This window comes from Bombus impatiens, unplaced genomic scaffold (genome assembly GCF_000188095.3).
Source record: "Bombus impatiens unplaced genomic scaffold, BIMP_2.2 scf_0366, whole genome shotgun sequence".
In the NCBI taxonomy this organism is placed as follows: Eukaryota; Metazoa; Arthropoda; class Insecta; order Hymenoptera; family Apidae; genus Bombus; species Bombus impatiens.
In genome coordinates this window covers 97,326-121,137 of record NT_176785.1, presented here as the reverse complement: position 1 = coordinate 121,137, position 23,812 = coordinate 97,326, and the positions used below count along the sequence as shown (strand labels likewise).

Genomic DNA, 23,812 nt, shown 5'->3' with positions numbered 1-23,812 from the left:
CTTTATCCTACGTCACCAAGTCAAGAAAGACATGCAATTTTCCTTTAGAGGGAGTTAGAGTCAGTGGTTGTTAGTGAGCGATAACCAGGAATGTTAGGCAGGTCGACGACACGACACTCTCAAAGACCGGTTTTGGAGACCTTCGAGGAGAGAGTTCTGTTTAAAAAAAAAGGGAACAAAATAGCCGTGGATCCTTACTTTGCATTGAGACTTTGTTCATCTTTCTTTAGTTTAGATTCATCTGTCTTGAAAAAAAGAGAAGACTGTAAATGTTTTTCTGCAATTGACCTTAACGAACAATATAAATATGAAGGTGCAATTTGTAGACTGCGAAATTGTTATAAAAAATGTGAAGACTAGAAAGTAGTGAATTTATGATGATACAATTTCAACAATAAAGAAGAGGATAATAAAATTTAATGTACAATGTTTTATGCGCGAAAAGCTTTACATTTGTTGAACAGAATTAAGGATTGCTAACGTTCTAACGAAGTGGATGTTATTATTAACATTGCTCTTGCTATTAATTCATTAATGTCCGATGAACGTTTTATTTTCAACATTTAATGAATAAATAATGATGAGACAAAGTCTAGGTTTTTATAATACAGATATATTATATATTTAAATGTCATAAAATATTTAAAAAAAGGATATGCCTTTCTTTATTATGATTTTAAACATTTGGAATCATTTTTTTCTTCCTTCTTCAATAGAAAAATTTAAATTAGAAATCTGTAGAATTTAAATAAAAAATTATTTTAATACAATGTATATGTTCTTAGCTCAAACTTCTTAATTTCTTTTCTCGAAAATCTTTCAAGCCTGCGATTTTTATTATATGATTTTTTGTCTGACTCATATTACATAACAATACGATTATTTGTATCGATTATTAGGTCATCGTCTCATTATTTCAGTGAATGTACCGCAAATCCACCGCCATGCTCTTATCAACGATACTAAAACAGAGCAAAGTTATTTAACCTCTTATCGAACAACTACCGGTACTATTATATCGTAAAATGAGTTGTTGCAACATTTTCGTTAACATAGACAGCTTCATTCGAATATATTTCTTACGCTCTATGTAGCTCTATTATACGAGAGTAATGGAAAAATGAACCGGCAACATATAGAAAGTTACAATTTTAAGTCTGGCTACAAAAATCTCCAAGATTCTTTCCTACTTGACATTTTTTCATGATTACACATCGGTATGAACTTGTGGAAAGTGTAAACCGACCCGCTTGCTCATCTTTCCCGAATGGTGACGCATACCTTCAGCTTCTCGTTCCGTTTAACTTGTAAATTATTCATCAAAAGGAAACTATTACCAAATACATGAACGTACTGCAAAATGTGGCTTATAATTCAGCCCTTTATCGAATACTGTTAAAAACGACAACGTGAGTTCGTGCTCGCCATTCGCATGCAGATGCGTTAGTTACAAGAAATAGTAACTAGAAGATAGTTCTAGTTACAATCGATAGATTTAATCGATAAGTTTAAGATGGTCTTTTGTTTTTATCCCTAGTCCATATAAGAATGTTCAATAAAGGATTTTTTGGCTCAGAACGGAGTGGTAGATTTATCCAAGGAATAAAATAATAACTATTGTGATCCTATCTCTGAATATAGAAATAACAACAAATACGAGTCACATTTTCCGCTACACTAGCCTGCTCAGATTTTTCAACAAAATATATGTAAATCGATCTTCCGTTCGTTTATCTGCTTATATAGTGTAGCCGTTTATCAATTTATGGGGTTATTGATGGTTAAAGTACAACACGTGCGTAGCAAATCGCTTCAAGTTTGTACGCTACGTAAGTTCTATAAGTGTCTGGCGCATGAATTACATGCATTGTAATTGAACGCTTAAGCAGTTGTTGAAACAAAAGAGCTAATATTTGATGAAAATTAGACTGAGACGTCGATATCATTGGATTAGTGGAATTCTTCTGCTATTGATTATACGTTAGCCTGCGGTATAACTGCGATTTATATATTACGTTTGTTACGTGAATTATTAACGCCAGTGGAATCTATTGATTAGCTCATTGCATGTGATTTTCTCGTTAATTGATAATCGAATTCCAAATAAACTTTAACGCGATACTATTCTCGTTAAACTAGTTGCAACTGGTTTCTTCCCCTCGCGCTATTTTATTTTTACGTTTCGTCGATTTCTCGATCGTCAGTTTCTTTCGTCTGATACGTTAAACAAAAAATCACCATAGCGATTTTGTCCATTTTTTGTATAAATAACGACTAAACACTGCTGTTTAAAAGGCGTGAGAAATATTTTCGCGCAGGGAGAATATTCTCACGATAAACGACGCACAGAAAAAGTACTGAAGCTCTTAATTTCCATTGTATATTTTAGATCACGTTAAAAATTTGAAAGAGAAAAAAAGAAATATTCTTTTTTATAGTATATTCTCTAAGTAATAATTTATATGTGCCTGCTTGTTAACCTTGAACTCGTTACGTGAAAAATGCAAGAGAAATGCTACTCGCTTGGAATTATACAGAAATGTCTGGCTGAGGGAGGAACAGTATAACTGCAGTTTCATTTTATAATTCACCAACGCACCAAATCACTCTTACCTTAAACCATCACGTTAAATGTGATGTATAAAGAAATTTCTTACGCGAATTACACAGCAGAAAGTATTACTCATTGGTAGCTTTTATTTACAAATTTAACCGATTAAATTTTTGTCCAGCTTCGTTTCTATCGATATAGTTCACTCAATAGCCTAGTTTCTTACGTACGTAATACAAATACGTACTACAAAAATATAACTCTCGTAGAAAACGTTAAAAAGTTTTCATTAGAATTATAAATATATTATTTTAAATTTTATAAATTTCTTTAGGCTGTAAAAAAAAAAACAAAAATCAATTATTCAGTTACAAATTGCACTCATGCTGCTGTCTGTAGCTTTTGTCTGTGAAATATATTGTTGGAACGGTGCTATTCGATTTTCAAGATATTCGAGGTAGAAATCAACGTGATTGAAATTCGTTTTCTGTGATTCGTAGCCAGGCCACTCATCGATTCGTTGGTATGATTGCAGACATACTCAGGACTATTCTGCGTGGTGGTAAATCCATACAAGAGGCTGCCAATTTACACGGAAAAGATAATGGAGAGGTATAAGGGTATCAAGAGACACGAGGTCCCACCTCATGTTTTTGCTATTACGGACACTGCATATCGTTCTATGCTTCAAGGTAATTAGTTTTCTTATTTGACCAGTCATCCACTAATTTATTTGGTCATTAAGCGTTATCGAGACATCTGGTTGTTTGATATTTCATTTAGTCTTCTATTTAATTGTTTGTAATTAATCGGTAATTCTATATTATTTTATGATTCTTTAAATGTTTTTACTGGCCAACTCGTAAAATAAAATGTTTGTAATTGATTATGCTTTGTTATTGAATTTGAAGGTAAGGCGTATTTGTGTATTATTACTTCGAAATACCAGATCTTTTGTACGTATTTTTGTTTATAGATCGCGAAGACCAGTCCATTCTATGCACCGGTGAATCCGGCGCTGGTAAAACTGAGAACACGAAAAAAGTAATTCAATACCTGGCATATGTCGCTGCTTCGAAACCAAAATCAAATGCGGTAAGTTAATAACTAAATATCTCGATGTTTGGTGAGATTCGATGTGAAAAGAATTTTTCAGCACTTAAAATATTCCAGTAAAGAAAAGGAATCATTGACAAGATAAAATAAATAACTGTATATATGTTGTATACTGATACATTCTTCTCTGTACACTGATCTTTTTTTATTATGTTTATGTAGAATAAACGAAACCTATTGCAATGTACAGCATTTCAATGTTAGCATTAAGATGTTAGATATTTTTGTTGCTGTAAGAATATATACTGTTTTGCTGGTGATAAAAGGGAATAGGTATTGGAGGGAAATCGTTTACAGATACCCGTTTAGTTCGCAACTCTCATAAATTATTCGATTCTTCTTAAATGAAATTATATATTTCCTCTTTTTTACATCCTTAAAAATTTAAAGAACTTCAGTGCGTAATATCGAACAAAATATTGTAGCCTTAATTTTATATTAATTAAATTATACGTTATAAGTATAAACTGATATGTTTTTTCTATTAGGATTATTTTTTATTTAGTTGAATTTGTACAAAAATATTAGTGATTATGAAAACTCTCAAAAAGATATTTCAAAGTACATATTATCGCTCATGTTATTATATTTTATATCTTAGATTGTATATTTTTGTCTTCAATGATATCTTTATAGTCTTAGAAGAAACAGATATGTTTATATCTATCATTCTAAATAACTCCTTGTAATTTACGAATTGATAAACTGATAGACTTGTGAATCTTCTTGTCACGTTTAAATACTATTTCATTCAACAAACAACATAATCTTTACTTTTTAGTGTCTTTTCCGCAATTTCATGGTGTAATAGATGTTATGAATTATTCATTAATAATATACATGTATACACATTTAACTTTATGACATCACAATCGACAATACACTTGATATTACAAAGTCAATCTGTTTATTTTTTTTATTTAATCTTTAATATCGTGGATAGTGAAAATTGTTTTATAAGCTTATTGGGATTTATGTCATATCTTTATATGATGTTTACATCTTATTTAGAAATAGATAGTAATATAATCAAATTCTTTATATCAATTGAAAAGTATGAAATGTTCCATGAAAGAGAGTTTATTGAGATAAAAGATTTCACATATATATATATAAGTAGTATGTAATTATTATTTTATAAACATATTGTTTACTGTGTATATGATATAAATATTCTCACATTTATTTTCATTGAAACTAATTATCGAGAACATGCAAATACATTGTTATATCTTTTCTTTTAAAACAAAAATCATAATGTTAAAATTAGTTATAAAAGATATATCAATAGCAAATGATTACAAATAATCGATTGTCCATATCAGTTGTTTGCTCCATTCAGTACTTGTAATTACAAAATTTATATCATGTATGGAACTCTTATCTTGGTTTTATAGGTGAATATTTCAGTAATAATTTTACTTTCAGTTTCATAATTCGAATATATATCCTGGAATAATGATTCTATATTAGATAGACGGTTTATTTTGAAATTTGTTATACAATTGTTTGGATTATATAGGAAAGTAGCTGACTTCCATATATTCCAATGAATGTTTTTCAAAAGGACTCAAATTTAGAAAGAGTTTATTTACATAGTAATTGAGAGCATTGTAAATTTCACCCGGTGCATGAAAGTTTCTGTAAATACTCTTCCTTTTCTTTTTTCGTGCATGATGCTTCGTAAATTTCATACGAATATAAACAAATACGTAATGCACATATCAAACCAAATTATACAAAAGGAAATTTATATAATACAAAAATAATATTTACATATATATAGAAGTTTGAAATCTCTCAGCTCAATTAAATTATTATTAAGCAATTGAAATAAAAATTATATGAATCCATGTGTTAATAAATAGGTGAAGCTTTTCTCAATTATTCAAAAAATTGTTATTTATCTCAAACATTTATTTTAAATTAATATAAAAAGTTATTTTAAAATTAACCTTTAATGATGAATTATTGAATTTTTCCAGTAAATAAAAATGTAAATATCAAAAATTTTGTCGATAAAATTTTCTCCAATAATCGTATTTTGTACATTTTTTTAATATTAAAAAATATCAACGTAATCGTAATAATCTTAGAATTTTGTGCAAATTAATACATGTACGATATCGTGAACAATGACACAGGAAGGAAATTCAGCCTCAGTTTCCGCAGTTGTAGTAGATAAAATTTGACTACGAAGATAAAATATACTGAACTTCCTAAAGCAAGGAAAGCACTGTGATATTTTGGTATATGGAGAGATATATTTTTAGTACTCTCGATTAAATTGCAAGTTATCTTTATTGAAAAACTGATTAATGAATTGTAGAAAATAAGACATTGACCAGTCTGATTACATAATGTAAACAACTTTCATAAACAATATTTACTCAGAGATATGTTTCGTTCAAAATAATCTTACATATAATAAGAACGTATTATATATAGTACTAAGAATTCAGTGTATACATGGCTGTATTTACATACTAATAATTGTATAGTCAAACGAACGTGATTTACTGAAAATGTCGTCAACGTGTTGTTACACGTGATATAGTAAAGAAGAAAAAAAAGAAAAAGAAAACGAAACAAAGGACAAATACGTACAGTAAATGTTGATTGTGCAAGGGTTACGTGAACTATTTAAAAACTCGATCATCGAATACTATACGACTGTTTTGCGATCGCGATAGATAATGATAGGCCATCGTAGATCACTGGCTCTCGAAGGATCTTTCCTTTTTCAGTGAAACGATCCACTTATCGGCCTAACTCGGCTTTGACTCATTCTCGTCGGACTGTTCTGAGTCACCGTATGCTTCGAAACTTGTGTTCTTATATAGGAAAAAACTATCGTCGTTCCCTTTTCACGTGTTTCATAATTCGACATTAACAACGGCACGAATCTCGTTTAAACTGCAAAATCATTAAGAAGGAGTCCCGAGAGCTTTTATAATGCGTGACACGCCACAGTCAGAATATTTAGTTGAAGAATTGAATATCCTCATTTAACGTAAATTATGTTCAAAATAGCTTGTGTATGGCGTTTAGATGGAAACATTATCTTTCTACGAACGTAGAAAAAAAAATCCACGTTATACTTGTTGTGAATCAAACTCGAGTTACCTTCAATGACACGTATCAAACAAGTAATTACAAATGGAAACAGGATTTTTTCTTCTTTCTTTTTTTTTTCTTTTTTGCGTAGTCTTACTCGTGACGAACTTTCAAATATTTTGAATTTTACTCGGATTTCACTGATTCACTCCGAGCGATTCTGGATATACATTTGCTGGTGTTTCAGTTGTTTGAGTTTGCCAAAACTTCGAATGAAAATTAGATTCGTGAACTAAGGCTCGTGAATTTAATTTTATAAATTCTTTCATTCCCGGTGCTGACTTTCGGCGGCTACAACATACCTAGACACCAAGTCCGGCATTAATCATAGTAAGTCAACAACAAAATGATCAACATTCCGCTCACGCGATATATACGCTACTGTCTGCCTTCTTTATATTTCCTTCTTATTTTTCTTTTTGCTTTCTGTTTTGTAATATCTATCTGTTTTTAGCTTTGGTTAACACTAACAGTTTGTATTCCCAGGTTTTGGAAATTTTGTTCCCATTACTTTGTTAACTTCTTCGTATATTCTATGCACGTAAAAATATATGTATGTTATTGCGTCTTCGTTTCATCTATCGGGTATTTTTGATACTTATTTCTACCTAATGATATATGTAAATTAACTATATTTAATATTACCAATCTTAATAGAAACGTAATCTGGCTTGTTCTCTCTTTCACCTTCTCTTCCCTTTCGTCCTTCTTTCCTCCCTCGTATTTTATTCTACGTACTAATAAAGTGGAGAGTTAATTAAAAATTAATTTCAAAATATTGTCTTTAACACGATAGCTTTTTAGTCGATTAAGAAACAAAGTATTTCGAAGTTCTAACATGTTCTTCTTACTCTTTTTTTTCTTTTTTTTTTACTGCTGCTCGCTGGATTCAGGGTTCCGGAAATGTTTCGGATAAATTTGCGGTAATTAACGTGAGAGTCGATTGATTAAATTATTTATTAATATATTCGCTGTCGTGTTTATGTATGTGTGTGCGTGTGCTGTATGCTTGCCACATATTTTACTTTGCGCTTAATCGTATGAAGTTTTAAATAACGTAACGATATTCTTTGTTTTATAATAATGGAAATGGTAAATATCGGAGATCAATGTTTTCTTTATATTAAACATTAAACACGATTATAACTAATTTAGCCATTTTATCAACTATTGCTTTGATTACATAGATTTTATAAATAGATAAATCAAGCTGAGAAATTAGCTTTATGCCATTTTTTTTTCTATTAATTGCTATATTTATTAAAATGTTCATATTGATTCTTAAGTTAAATAGAAACTTATAAATTCTGTTATTTAATTGAAAGGTGCCTGTAAAAAATACTGTAAGTGCCAAGATTGAAAAACTTGGATTTTTTATTGGAAAATGTTCCATATACCACTGAGAAAGCCATAGCATAGAATTTAGGTGCAATTTCCCTTACTAAATAATTATCCATAATGCTAGAAGATGGTGTCACAACGTCTCCTTTACAGAAAAATATATAGTGCCAGTAAACATTAGTTAATTGTTTCTTAGCTTTTGTCTATGCCATTTATCTAATTGAATCAAACATTGATTTTTCTTTATAACTAAAAAGTGGCACACATAGGTTTTCCTACAGATACGCCCTTCTTTTTCATAAATTTGGTCCACGTTAATACTTGTTTCTTACAAACACTGTATTTTTTCCAAGCACTCTTCAATTTAAGATAATATACAACGTTCTGTATCCTTTAGATACAATGGGTAATGAATTACGCTTTTACATTATTAATTGTTCTGAAATAATCATTATTATTTTGGTTGTTTGGTGATTTAGATGAGACAATTATTAGCTAATTAGCAACATGTATAGTTGTAGTGAAACAAACTATGATATAATATTTCTTTAAAAAATATCTGTTTATATCATAATTCTTGTTGCATTTTATGCATTGCTCATGTTTTATTTATCGCAATTATTTTGCAAATTTCCTAAAGTATACATAAACGAATTTATTGTTCTATTAAAAATTTATTGTATTTGCGCACGTGCTGTAAATTCGTTTAACGACGTATTATTTATTTAAATATCACTAACTTATAAGAAGCGTTTATTGCTTATATAATAAAGTTATGATTATCTTTACAAATTATCTACAATTCTACAAGTGCTTTGAAAACATTTTTACATTTTACAGTTTCACTATTATTTGCAGATCCATTTGAAGGAAATGCTTTTTTTCTATTTCTATCAATGTCAGTTAACAGTAACTTTGTAGATTAGATACGTTTATATTTTATAACTTCTCCACCGAACTTTTAAAGTATTATGAAATGCGTTTGACAATATAAAATCAGAGAATACAATCTTGCTAAAAACAATACATAAACAGATACATACGTTGCGAGATAAATTAACAATTTTTATGTTTACTAATGTGATTAATTTTTGATGATAGGGTGAATTGGAACAGCAACTCTTACAAGCGAATCCAATTTTAGAAGCTTTTGGGAATGCTAAAACAGTGAAGAATGACAACTCATCCCGATTTGTAAGTTCAACAAATATTGCTCTTTTTCCTTATAACATTTTCTCAAAATTAATATTCGTCTGCAATTAAACCTTTTATGCGACAAAAACGTTTTTGTTTCTTCAGGTAAAATATTTACTTTAAGAAACATAATACACTATTAATGAATTATTTCTATAAATTGATTGCATATACTGTTCTAAAGTTGCATAATAGAAAACAATTATTTTTATTACAAGTATTTTTTATAAGTACTTATTAACAGATATAATACAATGAAATTAATATTTTCTACTGTGATTGAGAAAATAGAAAAAATATACGCACGTGTATATATATATATCATTTTTTTAATTTTATCATTAAATATATTATATAAATTATATTTTTTATTTGTTATTGTTGTTTTATTAATTATATACTTATATATTATATTAATTATAATATATATATATTTTTTAAATAAGAGTCTAAAAGGAGAAAATATTAAGTAGTGCATTGTACCTAACAAACAATTTGCCTTAATGATAATTAATAATGTTAATAACTGACAATTTATGAAACAGGGTAAATTTATTCGAATAAACTTCGATGCCTCGGGTTACATTGCCGGTGCGAACATAGAGACTTATCTTCTGGAAAAGTCAAGAGCAATTCGACAAGCGAAAGATGAGAGAACCTTCCACATATTTTATCAACTCCTAGCGGGTGCCTCCGCTGATCAAAAAAGTAAGTCGAGATTTGTCATTGGTAATAAAAAGATCATTTACACTTTTCATAATTTTCCTTTTATGACACAAATTTCTTTCAGTTCTTTCGCTTTAATATGTTAACTGTAAAGATAAATGATATTTGAGGGAACAGCTTCATTTCCACGAATAACTTCGTAAATAGATTGCAAGAAGTATTTTAGAATTTATTGGTTTAATAACAATATGAGATTGAGATTCATGGAAATGATGATATATGTTATCAGCTCATTATCAGTTCAACTTGTCTTATATAGGTTTATTCTGTGCACGTTTATGCCGTGTAAAATGTTATTGACTCAGGCCAAGCCCATAGGACGTACTGTTTATTACTATTCTCAACGGAGAAGTGAATCGATATTCCCGCTTCCAGACACTGAACGTTTCCGCCCATTATGTGTTGTACTTGTTAGGGATATTTTGATCCATAGCCGAATCTATTCTCCGATCAAGCCCGTTCTTTCAGGATACGAACGAATTGAAACAACCTTCTTCATAGATGACTCAGCTGTGCTACCTGACTTGAAGTTCAATTATTCATGCGTGGAATGTCAGGCAACGAATCATTTTGGACGTCGTTTAATAACGTAACGCTATGATGAATGCATCAGTTTCTTCATTCGTCAAAATACAAATTTAGAACGTCCTTGTTCTCCATTTCCTGTTTAAATTTCTGTTTATGAAATGGCATATATAAATCTCTGTTTGTAAGGTTGGAAGAATATATTATCCCAAGTGGAATTGATGCAATATGGAAACCACGTATAAAATAGAACGGTTATGAAATTTAATTGTGTACGAGACAAAATGCAAATGGCTAAATTGTAGTAAAACCGAATTTACACTGTTTTACATTGGAGAACCACTGGCGATGATTCGTCCACGTCCAGAGAAAATGAAGGATTAAAGCCAGAGTATTTACACAACTTCACTGGATGAATGCTTCAGATGAAGACTCCAAATGAGCACTGTGGATAAATAATTAGTTTTATTGCATTAAGAGGCATTTTTAGCACACTAGGAGTAATGATATGCTTATTAGATATTTTCTACTTAGAATAACACCACAAAATAACTTGCAAAGTTTCGTTCACCCTTAGCAAAACATTTTGTATAAGCAAATACCCATAATAATTATATTCACTAATTTGCAAAAAATCAAAATTCTGATTTATCCGCATTCGTTTCCATATTCATTTTGTACGATGTGTATCATAGAAATGCGAACTGATCGTTCGATTATGCATTCAACATGCGTTTATATGTACTTGTCAGTGGCGTTTCACTATGAGTGTATCATTCATTCTGTAAAGCTCAGCTGTACTCCGTTCACTGTGCACTTTGGAGCAACACTGCAGATGGAGGATGAAAATGACATATTTTGATGAATCATTTCTAGATTCTAATTCTAATTCTAGAATCTAATTTCTAGAAAAGGGAGAAATTGAAATAAAAAATTAATTTTGTAAATACAGATTTGAGTATATATTCAGGCTTTAAATTTTGATCTTTATTCGTTTACGAGTTCATCACGAGTTCAAACACGAGTTAGCATAAGTTCAGAATAAATGCAATTATATGCAATTAAATATTTCATTCTCTATAAGTTCCAATAATACTGGATCTTGATTATACAAGATCATGGGACAAATAATTTGTCATGCTTATTGTTGTTAAAGAGCAAACTAAAGTATAGTAGAATTCCGTTTTTATGAACTTTATTTATTTCAATAAAATTGTAGTCAGTAGATTAAATACTCTTGTCAGTTTAGTGCACTTACTTGAGCATGAACTCTTTCTGTATGAGCAAAAAATCATAAGTAGAGAAAAGAATCAGTAGACTTCTATTATATCAATTTCAATGATATAAGTTATTTTGAGCGAATTCAAATTTTTGAGTTATTATATTCTGAGTTATTCAAAATGAATATATTTCAAAAAAAGGAAATACTAAATATTATCTATATTGTATGTTTCATTATAGTTAGAAAATAGTAGTAAATTAAGTTCATTAAAGATAATAAATAACAGTTATCTTCTCTTTCGTGCTCTACAATTATCCCTTTAATATATTTAAAAAAAAAACACAAAAATGATTCAATATTTAAAAAATTTCAGAGGAATTTATCTTGGAGGATCCGAAACACTATCCATTCCTTTCCAATGGCGCATTACCAGTTCCAGGAGTGGACGATTCAGCTGAGTTCTTCTCAACCGTGAAGTCCATGCATATCATGGGCATGACAAATGAAGATTTTTCTTCGATCTTTCGTATCGTGTCTGCGGTAATGTTATTTGGTTCTATGCAGTTCCGTCAAGAAAGGAACTCGGATCAAGCCACGTTACCGGACAATACTGTTGCTCAAAAAATTTCTCATTTACTCGGTTTGAGCGTAACAGAAATGACAAAAGCGTTTTTAAAACCAAGAATTAAAGTGGGTAGAGACTTCGTAACGAAAGCACAAACAAAAGAGCAAGTTGAATTTGCTGTAGAAGCAATTTCAAAAGCTTGCTATGAGAGAATGTTTAGGTGGCTTGTAAACCGAATCAACCGATCATTGGATCGGACAAAAAGACAAGGAGCAAGTTTTATCGGTATCTTAGATATGGCTGGTTTTGAAATATTCGAGTTGAACAGTTTCGAACAGTTATGCATTAATTATACTAACGAGAAGTTACAACAATTATTCAACCATACCATGTTCATTTTGGAACAAGAAGAATATCAAAGGGAAGGAATTGAATGGAAGTTTATAGATTTTGGATTAGATTTGCAACCAACTATTGATTTGATTGACAAACCGATGGGTATGTTCGAATTACTTAATGCTCCTTTTTAATGTAGCTTGTACATTTAATACATATTTACATTCCACATTTTCTTTCTGAAGTCACTCGGTCGAAGTAACATGCTAGTGTATTTAAATAATACATTGTATACATTTTAATATTACTTTTTCAGTGTTTTAAAATTGAATTACTTTTGTTTCTATTGGAAACTTTGTTATTTACAAATTATGTTTATTTATCATCAATCCTTCTTCAATAACTTAAGCAAATTTTAATTCAAAACAGGCATCATGGCTTTACTGGATGAAGAATGTTGGTTCCCTAAAGCAACAGATAAAACATTTGTTGAAAAATTAGTAGGTGCACATAGTGTACATCCAAAATTCATGAAAACAGACTTCAGAGGTGTGGCAGATTTTGCTATCATACATTATGCTGGAAAAGTTGATTATTCAGCTGCCAAATGGTTAATGAAAAATATGGATCCTTTGAATGAAAATGTTGTTAGCCTTTTACAAAATTCACAAGATCCTTTCGTTTGTCATATTTGGAAAGACGCAGAAATTGTTGGAATGGCTCAGCAAGCATTAACTGATACACAATTTGGTGCAAGAACAAGAAAAGGCATGTTCAGAACAGTTTCTCAATTGTACAAGGAACAATTAGCAAAATTAATGGTTACTTTAAGAAACACAAATCCTAATTTTGTAAGATGCATCATACCAAATCATGAAAAGAAGGCTGGAAAAATTGATGCACCATTGGTACTAGATCAATTGAGATGTAATGGAGTTTTAGAAGGAATTCGAATTTGCCGACAAGGATTTCCAAATAGAATACCATTTCAAGAATTCAGACAAAGATATGAACTTCTAACACCGAATGCTATTCCTAAAGGGTTTATGGATGGAAAGAAAGCTTGTGAGAAAATGGTAAGTGTAATCTTGTTTATATATTACATTTTTTACTACGAATGAATATCACAATAATAATAATGACGATGGAATACAATATTCAATATTAATAAAATATTAAATTATAATAAATAATAAAATATTGATTATATTGATTTAAAATTTATATATACATATATAAATCAATAATATATATGTATTCATATACATAATATAATTTATTATTTGCTCTTAATTGTTCTAGAAATTTAAAACATATATGTATATGTAATTTCACAAAATCTATATTTCAGATTCAAGCTCTTGAACTTGACCCTAATCTTTATCGCGTTGGTCAATCAAAAATTTTCTTCCGTGCTGGAGTTTTGGCTCATCTTGAAGAAGAACGTGATTATAAAATTACTGACATAATTGTTAATTTCCAAGCATTCTGTCGTGGTTTTCTTGCTCGCAGAAATTATCAGAAACGTTTGCAACAGTTAAATGCTATTAGAATTATTCAAAGAAATTGTGCTGCTTACTTAAAACTTAGAAATTGGCAATGGTGGCGTTTGTATACGAAGGTGAAACCACTTCTGGAAGTGACAAAACAAGAGGAAAAATTGACTCAAAAAGAAGATGAATTGAAACAAGTACGGGACAAGTTAGAAATGCAATTACATTCTGCACAAGAATATGAACGAAAATATCAACAAGCTATGGAAGAAAAAACTATGTTAGCAGAACAATTACAAGCTGAAGTCGAATTATGTGCAGAAGCAGAAGAAATGCGAGCGAGATTAGCTGCCAGAAAGCAAGAACTAGAAGAGATTCTTCATGATTTGGAAACAAGAATTGAAGAGGAAGAAGAAAGAAGTGCTGGATTGACTCAAGAAAAAAAGAAATTGCAATTAAATATAAGTGATCTTGAAGAGCAGTTAGAGGAGGAGGAAGCTGCTAGACAGAAATTACAGTTAGAGAAAGTACAATGTGATGCAAAAATCAAAAAACTTGAGGAAGACCTTGCACTTTCTGAGGATACAAATCAAAAATTGTTGAAGGAGAAAAAGATCCTTGAAGAAAGAGCAAATGATTTATCTCAGACACTTGCTGAGGAAGAAGAAAAAGCGAAGCACTTATCTAAATTAAAAGCAAAACATGAAGCAACGATTGCAGATCTTGAAGAAAGGTTGTTGAAAGATCATCAACAAAGACAGGAAGTAGATAGATCAAAACGGAAAATAGAAACTGAAGTATCAGATTTGAAGGAACAACTTGCAGAAAGGAAGACACAGGTATAGTGATTTTTATAAGTTCTATTTTCCTATTTTCTGTCAATAAAAGCACATTAGAAAAAACTAAGTAAAGAAAACTAAGTAAAAAACTAAGAAGTAAGAAATATATTTTTAAGTAAATGTATAAAACAATAGTAATAATATAAATTTTTATAGGTAGAAGAACTTCAACTGCAACTTGGTAAACGTGAAGAAGAATTAAATCAAGTAATGGCAAAAATGGATGAAGAAGGAGCAGCTAAAGCTCAAGCTCAAAAGGCACTTCGTGAATTAGAGTCTCAATTGGCCGAACTTCAAGAAGACTTAGAAGCTGAAAAGGCTGCTAGGGGAAAAGCAGAAAAACTAAAACGAGACTTAAATGAGGAATTAGAAGCATTGAAAAATGAATTATTAGATTCTTTAGATACAACTGCTGCACAGCAAGAATTAAGAAGCAAACGAGAACAGGAATTAGCAACATTAAAGAAGAATTTAGAAGAAGAAACATCAATACATGAAGCAACATTGGCGGATATGCGTCATAAGCACACGCAGGAATTGACTGCTTTGAACGAACAAATGGATGCATTGAAGAAAACTAAAGCTGTTTTAGAAAAAGCAAAGGGAACGTTGGAGGCTGAAAATGCTGATTTAGCTACAGAACTTAGATCTGTTGGTGCGAGCAGGCAAGAATCAGATAGAAGAAGAAAACAGGCTGAACAACAACTTGCTGAAGTAAATGCAAAACTTGCAGAAGTGGAAAGAAACAGGCAGGAACTGATAGAAAGAGTAACAAAATTACAACAAGAATCTGAAAGTATTATGCAACAATTAGAAGCAGCAGAGTTGAAAGCTTCTGCAGCCTTGAAAGCTTCAGCAACTTGCGAATCTCAATTTACAGAACTTCAGCAACAACTTGAGGAGGAAACAAGACAAAAATTAGCTTTAAGTTCAAAATTGAGAGCGTTAGAAAGTGAAAAGGAAAGTCTGCATGATCAATTAGAAGAAGAAGAGGAGGCAAAGAGATGCTTAGATAAACAGGTATGATTTCTAATTATTTAATTAACTGATGATTTAAAACTTTTTAAATGTAAGTGCACTTAATTAATTTTAATTGTAGTTACTTATTATAAAGTTCGTTATTTTCAATATCTGGGTGTTAATCAAAAAAATTTTGTATGCTTTTAAAAAATCATAAAAATGAAACCTTCATCTATCAGCTTTGTTTTTTAAAATAGGTTATGGGCTTAACTGTACAATTGGCTGAAGCAAAGAAAAGAGTTGAGGAAGAAACTGAAGCTGCTACAGCATTGGAAGAAGCAAGAAAACGGTGCATGAAAGACATTGAAGCACTTCAAAGACAAGTTGAAGAACTACAAGCTGCTAATGATAAATTAGACAAATCAAAGAAAAAGATTCAAGCAGAATTAGAAGATAGTATCATTGAGCTCGAAGCGCAAAGAGCAAAGGTGCTGGAATTGGAGAAGAAACAGAAAAATTTCGATAAGGTAACTGTGGGTGATTATTAACTGTTTTGATTATTAACTGGAAAAATATAAAATTAAAATTCTTAATTTATATTTAATTTAATACTAATAATTCTTAGTTTATATACAGTACAATAAATTCCAATTTATTAGTTTTATTAGTTAGTATTAGCAAATAAATTCTTAATATTCATATTATACTGATCATTTGTTTCTATTATTAACGATATCTGAATAATTAGATATATTCTTGTTCTATTATTCTATAACTAATTTTTATTCTTTAATTCTATATTAATTTGCAATTAATAGAATTGTTACTTCTTTTTAATTATTAACGATAGTTTGGGGAACTTTCTGTGAGTTTTTCAATTATCATTATTAATGATTCATAATATTTAATGTAGAAAATTTGGTATCCAATAACAATATAAAAATTATTTACACTGAACCATTTTTTATTTTTACGCAATATTGAATATCTTATGGACCATTTATGCACAAATTTTTAATCGGATATAATTATTTGTATATATTATCTAGTAATTCTATTTATAATTATATATCATGATATAATTTATTATAACATTATATGGCTTCAAAAGTTCCACGTCCACAAAGATGTTTATTAAAGCACAATGTGTAATCGTCAGTATGATTTTTTGCACGCTTCTCACAGATTATTCACGGTCTATAAGATGTTAATTACCAGTAATATAAATATCATTCATTTTTACGTTACATTTAGATATAATAAACATTTAATAAATTTCAAAAGTAACAGTAGAATTAGTATGATCAATTTTAAAACTTCTCTTTCTCTTAGTATTATTATTATTTTTAAGGTGCTGGCTGAAGAAAAAGCGATCTCTGAACAGTATGCAGAGCAACGTGATGTTGCCGAACGTGAGGCCCGTGAAAAAGAAACTCGTGTCTTATCCTTAACTCGAGAACTTGACGAAATGAATGAGAAAGTTGAAGAACTCGAACGAATTCGTCGAGGTCTCCAATCAGAATTGGACGAACTCGTAAACAATCAAGGAACAGCAGACAAAAATGTGCATGAACTAGAAAAAGCAAAACGTGCTCTTGAATCACAATTAGCGGAGCAACGTTCTCAAGTAGAAGAGCTCGAGGATGAGTTACAATTTACGGAAGATGCAAAGTTGCGTCTAGAAGTAAATATGCAAGCTTTAAGAGCCCAATTCGAGCGAGACTTGCAAGCTAAAGAAGAACAAGCCGAGGAGAAACGAAGAGGATTGGTGAAACAATTGCGCGATCTTGAAGCGGAATTAGAGGATGAAAGAAAACAAAGAGCTGCCGCTATTGCACAACGTAAAAAAATGGAAGCAGACTATAAAGATATTGAACAGCAATTGGAAATGCATAATAAGGTAAAAGAAGATGCACTGAAACAATTGAAGAAACTTCAAACCCAAATAAAAGATTGCACTAGAGAAACTGAGGAAGCTAGAGCTGCCAGAGATGAACTTGCAGCAAGTGCTAAAGAAACTGAGAGAAAGGTAAAGAGTTTAGAAGCAGACTTGATGCAATTAACTGAAGATTATGCCAGCAGTGAACGCGCTAGAAGAGCTGCTGAGAACGAAAGAGACGAATTACAGGAAGAACTCAATAATAACGCTAATAAGGGTACATTAATGTTGGATGAAAAACGTAGATTAGAAGCTAGAATAGCAACATTGGAAGAAGAGTTAGAAGAAGAGCAATCAAATGGTGAACTGCTAATGGATAGAGCTAGAAAAGCGCAAATAACTATCGAACAACTAACAAATGATTTAACGACTGAGAGATCAACTACACAGAAATTGGAATCGCACAAATTGTTATTAGAAAGGCAAAACAAGGAGTTGAAGGCGAAACTCACAGAATTAGAAACTGCTCAAAGAGCAAAGACCAAAGCTACCATTCAACAATTAGAATCAAAGATTAATAATCTTGATGAACAATTAGAAACTGAAGCAAAAGAAAGATTTGCACAGCAGAAGATTAATAGAAAATTAGAGAAAAAGCTAAAGGAATTAAGTTTACAGCTAGAAGACGAAAGGAGAAATTCAGATCAATATAAAGAACAAGCAGAAAAAGTGAATGCTAGAATGAAAGCTTTGAAGAGACAGCTTGACGAAGCTGAAGAAGAAATTAGCAAGCATAAAGCAATGAAAAGGAAAGCGCAAAGAGAAATGGATGATATGCTTGAATCTCAAGAAGAGCTAACCAGAGAGGTTGCAAATCTTAAAAATAAATTAAGGTAAGTTTTAGTCGTTCAATTTTTTAAATATTTATATCTTTCGTTTTATTCGTTTTATATTTATAATAGAATAGAATTTAAATAGAATGTGAGGTGTTTACTCTCTGGCATTCATATAAACGTGAAATCAAATATAAATAAATATATATCGATTATATAAAAACCGTTTGATATTTATAAACAATAGTCAATTCTCTGCACTTGTTGCAAAATTTTATTATATAATTTATTTCTTATGAGAAAGATAAATATGTCAAGATATTTAATAGACAAAAGGTTCTAATTCTTTGCCTTTTATTTAAATTACTGGAAATTGGTTTGAAAATAAGAAATGACTATACATATTAAAATATTTAGGCGTCGAGGGAAAAAGAATAGTTCATACCCCACGTGAAAAAAGCGGAATTTCTTCAAGTCTCAAGCATTCCTCGAGTCTTGGTTAGTCTATAAATTAAATTACTTTTAATATCGAATCATGTCATTTATACATATGCATATAGTTTAGATATATTTTTGAACTATAAAATATTCAATTATATAGAATATTTCTTGCAAATATTTCAAATAATTTTCTCCTTTGTCTTGTTACTTCCTTTTTTCTCCATTATACTATGTGAGTTGTGACTATTACTACTTTTCATTTATTTATTTTATTAATTGTATATTATTTTGTAGTGCATCCTTCCTGACTATTTGATTAATTTTATTAACGATTCTTTTATCCCAAAATCTATTTTCCCTCTTAAAGATATATCACTAATCTTATACGTGTGTATTACATATATAATTTTAGTTACATTCTCATTAACTTTACTTATTCGTTTTCTGTTTCTTTATGTAATTTCAAACATCTTCAAACATACTAAAAGACTTTAAAATAGTTATTTCAAAATGCTTATCATATAATTTGTTATTACTTTGTTAATTCTGCGTATATAATTGGTTGACTGGGAAAAGGGTATACCAAGCATCTGTAGATTGAAAAACGACATTTAATTTTGATAATTTAAAAATCGTTTTGTTTATTTTTATGAAACTATTCATCGTCTTTCTTAGATAGCAGAGTATTTGATTAAAACTGTATGAAATGTCTGCACAGACGAGGTGGTCCTCCAATAAGCCTTAGTTCGACGCGTCTGAAACGCGGCTCTGTTCAAACCGGTGGATCCGGCGACGATTCGACGACACAGGATGAAAGCATCGATGGTGAGGAAACTGTCAACTGAACAAGAAAACACACCACTTATTGAACCCTCACAACGCAGGAAACTCATAAAAATATCCAGGTCCAAGAAGTGTGTGCAAGATCCGTTTCGATCAAAGTTAAGTTCGAATCGGAGAACTCCTTTGTATGAGTTCAGAAGTCGATTCCAGTGCACCCAACGATGCCATTACACGAGGGCGGCGGCTTTCTTCTGTACATAAGAAACCCGAAAGGCCGTATTAAGTAGTATTTTATCTCCGTTTCTTCCGGAACTCCACAGAAAATGACGAATTTTCTCTGGTCAACTTGATATGAGCGAGTCTTTCTTATATATTTTATAACAAGCTTATTAACATTTTTCAATGTTAATAAGCAAACAGCAAAAGAAGGTTGTACAAGTAAATTTAATCGAACTTTTTTTTCGATAAATTCAATGTGCAAAATATACGCTTACGAAATATGTATATTAATGCTATAATGCATTAACAGTACTTGAATGCCATACACACTTCATATTTGACATTCTTTCAATTATATCTTACAATGAAGATGTTCGTCATTTTTTTGGAAAATGCTACCACATAGTCGGGTAAGATTCAGACTAGAAATATATTATTGGGGCTGCATAATCGATAACGAATTAACACCGCATTTAGGCAGCATTAATATCTATTATAATTATATTATAGTTATTATTATTATTATTAATTATTATATTGCCGCAGTTTTTATTTTTATCGCGAAAAATATCGTAATATGTTACTTGTAATTATTTTTAATAATCAAGTCAATGGCGGACGATTCTAGCATCGTTCCGAAAGATGTGAGATTAATAGAATTTTCGAAAGGCTGAAACTTACTTTTTGTTAATCAAAGTGTTTAAAGAAACTGTTTTTTAAATAATATACTAACAGCATCGAATCAAACGAATAAAAAGTAAATTTAAAACTTCTGAAGAAAAATTGCTTTTATGTTTCACAGAAGTTTAAGGACAGTTCTAAAGGAAATTAAAGCAGATTGAAACGATCGAAAGCTAAAGAACATCTAAGAAAACTTGCTTTTTTATGTCTAAATACCTTGCACAGAAAAAGATATCTTACTCGGATATCAAATTTCAAAGCGAAGAAAAGTAGTATTATTATTTTTAAGAAAAATTTTATTCTTTATGTTTCGGTCGAATGTGTTAATAATTGCTCTTCTTGATTTCTTTCAAATAATCATTGTATAGTCAATTTTTTTGTTTCCAACTCGTCTGACGGAACGAACTAGAAATCGACGATCGAGAGTTATCAATTGGTACTTAGGGTCGATCGTAGATCGAGAACTTTTTCGTTTCGTATTATTCAATTTTAAATGCATCGAAAAGTCGATGTATGTTTTCATATCATTGTTTTACCATCTGCATGAACTTATAAATATCATACTAATAAACATCAATTTTTTACAGCTATATATACATATTAAACTTTTTCAAACAGTTTCGAAGGACTACTTTACTTCTACCGGTAATGTTTTTAGGTAGAAAAGCAATGTTCTAATGAATTTCTTTATGCATTTAAAATTGAATCGTCGAAAATCACAAAACAAAATTTAAAAAAGGAAGAAGAGAAAGCCAGCAATGTTTTTATATATGCATTTTTTATGACATGTGCATTTCTCATGCATTAGAAAAAAACGCATTTTTAACCTCCTTTTGTAAAGATTTAAACAAAGAAAAGAATTTAAAGCAGGCAAACGACTTTATATGTACTTGCGATGTTCCCTGTTACCTTGAGATATTCATTATTTGATTACAGATAAATATTCTTAAAGGTATTTACAACCCGGAATGAAAGATAAAAGGAGGTTAATGAGCGATCATATGTATTACACGTACATATGTATACGTATGCAGAGTATCGTAAAGTATGGGGTATTTGGTAAACAAGTCTTATACCGAAAAAAATTATTATAAAAAAATTGAATGATACTACTTGATCAATTTATTTTCTACGAATTTACTTCATTCTTCAATTAAATATAAAAAAAGCTTAATAGATATGTATTTTTTGCGATAAAAGTACCTAATATATAACGTGTACTATCAATTTCGATATTGAAAACAACTAGATTACTTCGTAACCGATGCTGGAGCAAAAACAAAATATACTTTGTACAAAAATATTATTTCCTAAGTGCAACATACTTTATTGCATACTTTATATATATGTCCGGAATATTCTATTTTTTGATATGGCAAAGTGATTGGTGTCTGGACGAAACCGGCCTGTTTTTTACATTAAACAACTTTCTAGTGATTTTTTAGGCAGGCTTTTCAAATTCGCAATTGAACTGCCACTTCACACCATCGTGGACTATTTTCTCCACATAATGATGATGAATTAAATTTGAAAATCTTTTGATTAAATTAATAAACTTATACACATTTTCGACGAATTTACTTAATAAGAAATAAATTATAATTTCATACGTAAAAAGAATCATTGTATTCAATTATATCTATTGAATAGAAATGTCGACGATGTGTGAGTAGAATGCAAAAATGAAATGTAAAAGGATACATATACATATTTGTACTTTTTTTAGGTCTGGAAACATAGGTGAAAGCTCTGAACCTCAGGATCTTTTATAAAGTATAGAAAGCTTGAATACCGAACACTGAAACGTCGACAACCTTTTCATCAAATGCATTTCTTTTTGATGGAAATTTGGATGATTGTAAAAAATATACATCTTTAATTGTGCAAAATCACTCCACAATAATAATAATTATTATTTTTATTATAAATAATGAATAGAGATATAACAAATAAATAATGTAAAAGGAATTCAATCAACATAACAATTATAAAATATCTCCAATATAGCCATAATAAAAATTTTGTTAATTTTTCCTTTATTTCCTTTTTCAATTATTGAAATGAATTTACAATACTTAGTAAAAACAGAATTTTATTTCTTATTCTTAATATACTCATATATATATACATATATATATATATCTTCTAAAAATACCAAATTTTCTGATATTCCGTTATCAAAGATGTTTGAGTAATACATTCAACATTTTAAAAAGAATTAATATTTCAAGATAGACTCTTATTATCTTATTTGTTTCTAATTTGAGTGTAAATTTAATATAGAATTAGTAGGAGAAATTATAATATGTATATACTTTTTAAATTGAAAATTTGTTTATATCAAATTATTTATCTAAGATAACAAATTATTAAAAAAATTTATATATAAAAATAAACTAAAAACTGAATAACATATTTTTTATAAACCATCCAAAATTTCTCTGAAGGAAAAGGAAATCTAGACCACCTAATGTTATCTGAGAACTGCTGTGAATTTGTGTAAATAAGCACAGAAAATAATTTTCAACTGTGGTGCATTTTATTTAAGCAATTAACTTTGGAATTGGAAATGTTATCTCTATTTAAGAGTATGAATCCCAATGGGGTTGAAACAGATAAGTATGGAAAAAATAAATTAACTGGAAGAGTAAAAAATGGGAGACAGCGATAATAGGATTTGACCAGCTAAATAATGAATCTTTTTGATACATTTTATATAGGTATAAATCAAATATTAATAACACTTAAGTATGTTAAAGAGAAAGCATAATAAATGCTGAAAACTGAGAATAATAAGAAAGTGTTATGGTCAGTGATTTTCAATCGGTTATTTAATTAATGATTGGTATATTATTTCTTTATAATTTTATATTATTATTAGCATCCTTTTAAAAAACTGTAATTTAAAAAATTAGTTGAATTTCAGAGAAATTTGTTGATATAAGAGCATCGAATACTTAATTATGTAATATATTTGTTATTATTGCTTAA

General features: G+C 29.8%; 1 protein-coding gene across 12 annotated transcripts in view; it reads left to right on the top strand.

Annotated features, from left to right (window-relative positions):
* Nucleotides 1–22,711, top strand: part of LOC100746820 (myosin heavy chain, non-muscle) — a 28,584-nt gene extending 5,873 nt beyond the window's left edge. Inside the window, exons 2-17 of one of the 12 annotated variants that reach the window (XR_004461789.1) lie at nt 3,087–3,243; nt 3,528–3,646; nt 7,091–7,114; nt 7,678–7,716; nt 9,227–9,319; nt 9,865–10,027; nt 12,166–12,855; nt 13,123–13,769; nt 14,045–15,025; nt 15,182–16,045; nt 16,243–16,512; nt 16,836–16,850; nt 17,337–18,757; nt 19,115–19,195; nt 19,857–19,963; nt 20,023–22,485. Coding sequence is in view for 11 of the 12 variants with exons in the window: in XM_024367850.2 (XP_024223618.1) it covers nt 3,087–3,243; nt 3,528–3,646; nt 7,091–7,114; nt 7,678–7,716; nt 9,227–9,319; nt 9,865–10,027; nt 12,166–12,855; nt 13,123–13,769; nt 14,045–15,025; nt 15,182–16,045; nt 16,243–16,512; nt 16,836–16,850; nt 17,337–18,757; nt 19,857–19,983 (5,610 nt within the window). In the remaining variant the exon portion in view is untranslated. Of the gene's footprint in view, nt 1–2,904; nt 3,009–3,086; nt 3,244–3,527; nt 3,647–7,090; nt 7,115–7,677; nt 7,717–9,226; nt 9,320–9,864; nt 10,028–10,705; nt 11,738–12,165; nt 12,856–13,122; nt 13,770–14,044; nt 15,026–15,181; nt 16,046–16,242; nt 16,513–16,835; nt 16,851–17,336; nt 18,758–19,114; nt 19,196–19,856 lie in introns of those variants that run through there. The other 11 variants (XM_024367852.2, XM_024367857.2, XM_024367858.2 and 8 more) reach the window with 11 other exon arrangements.
* The last annotated feature ends 1,101 nt before the right edge of the window (nt 22,712–23,812 follow it).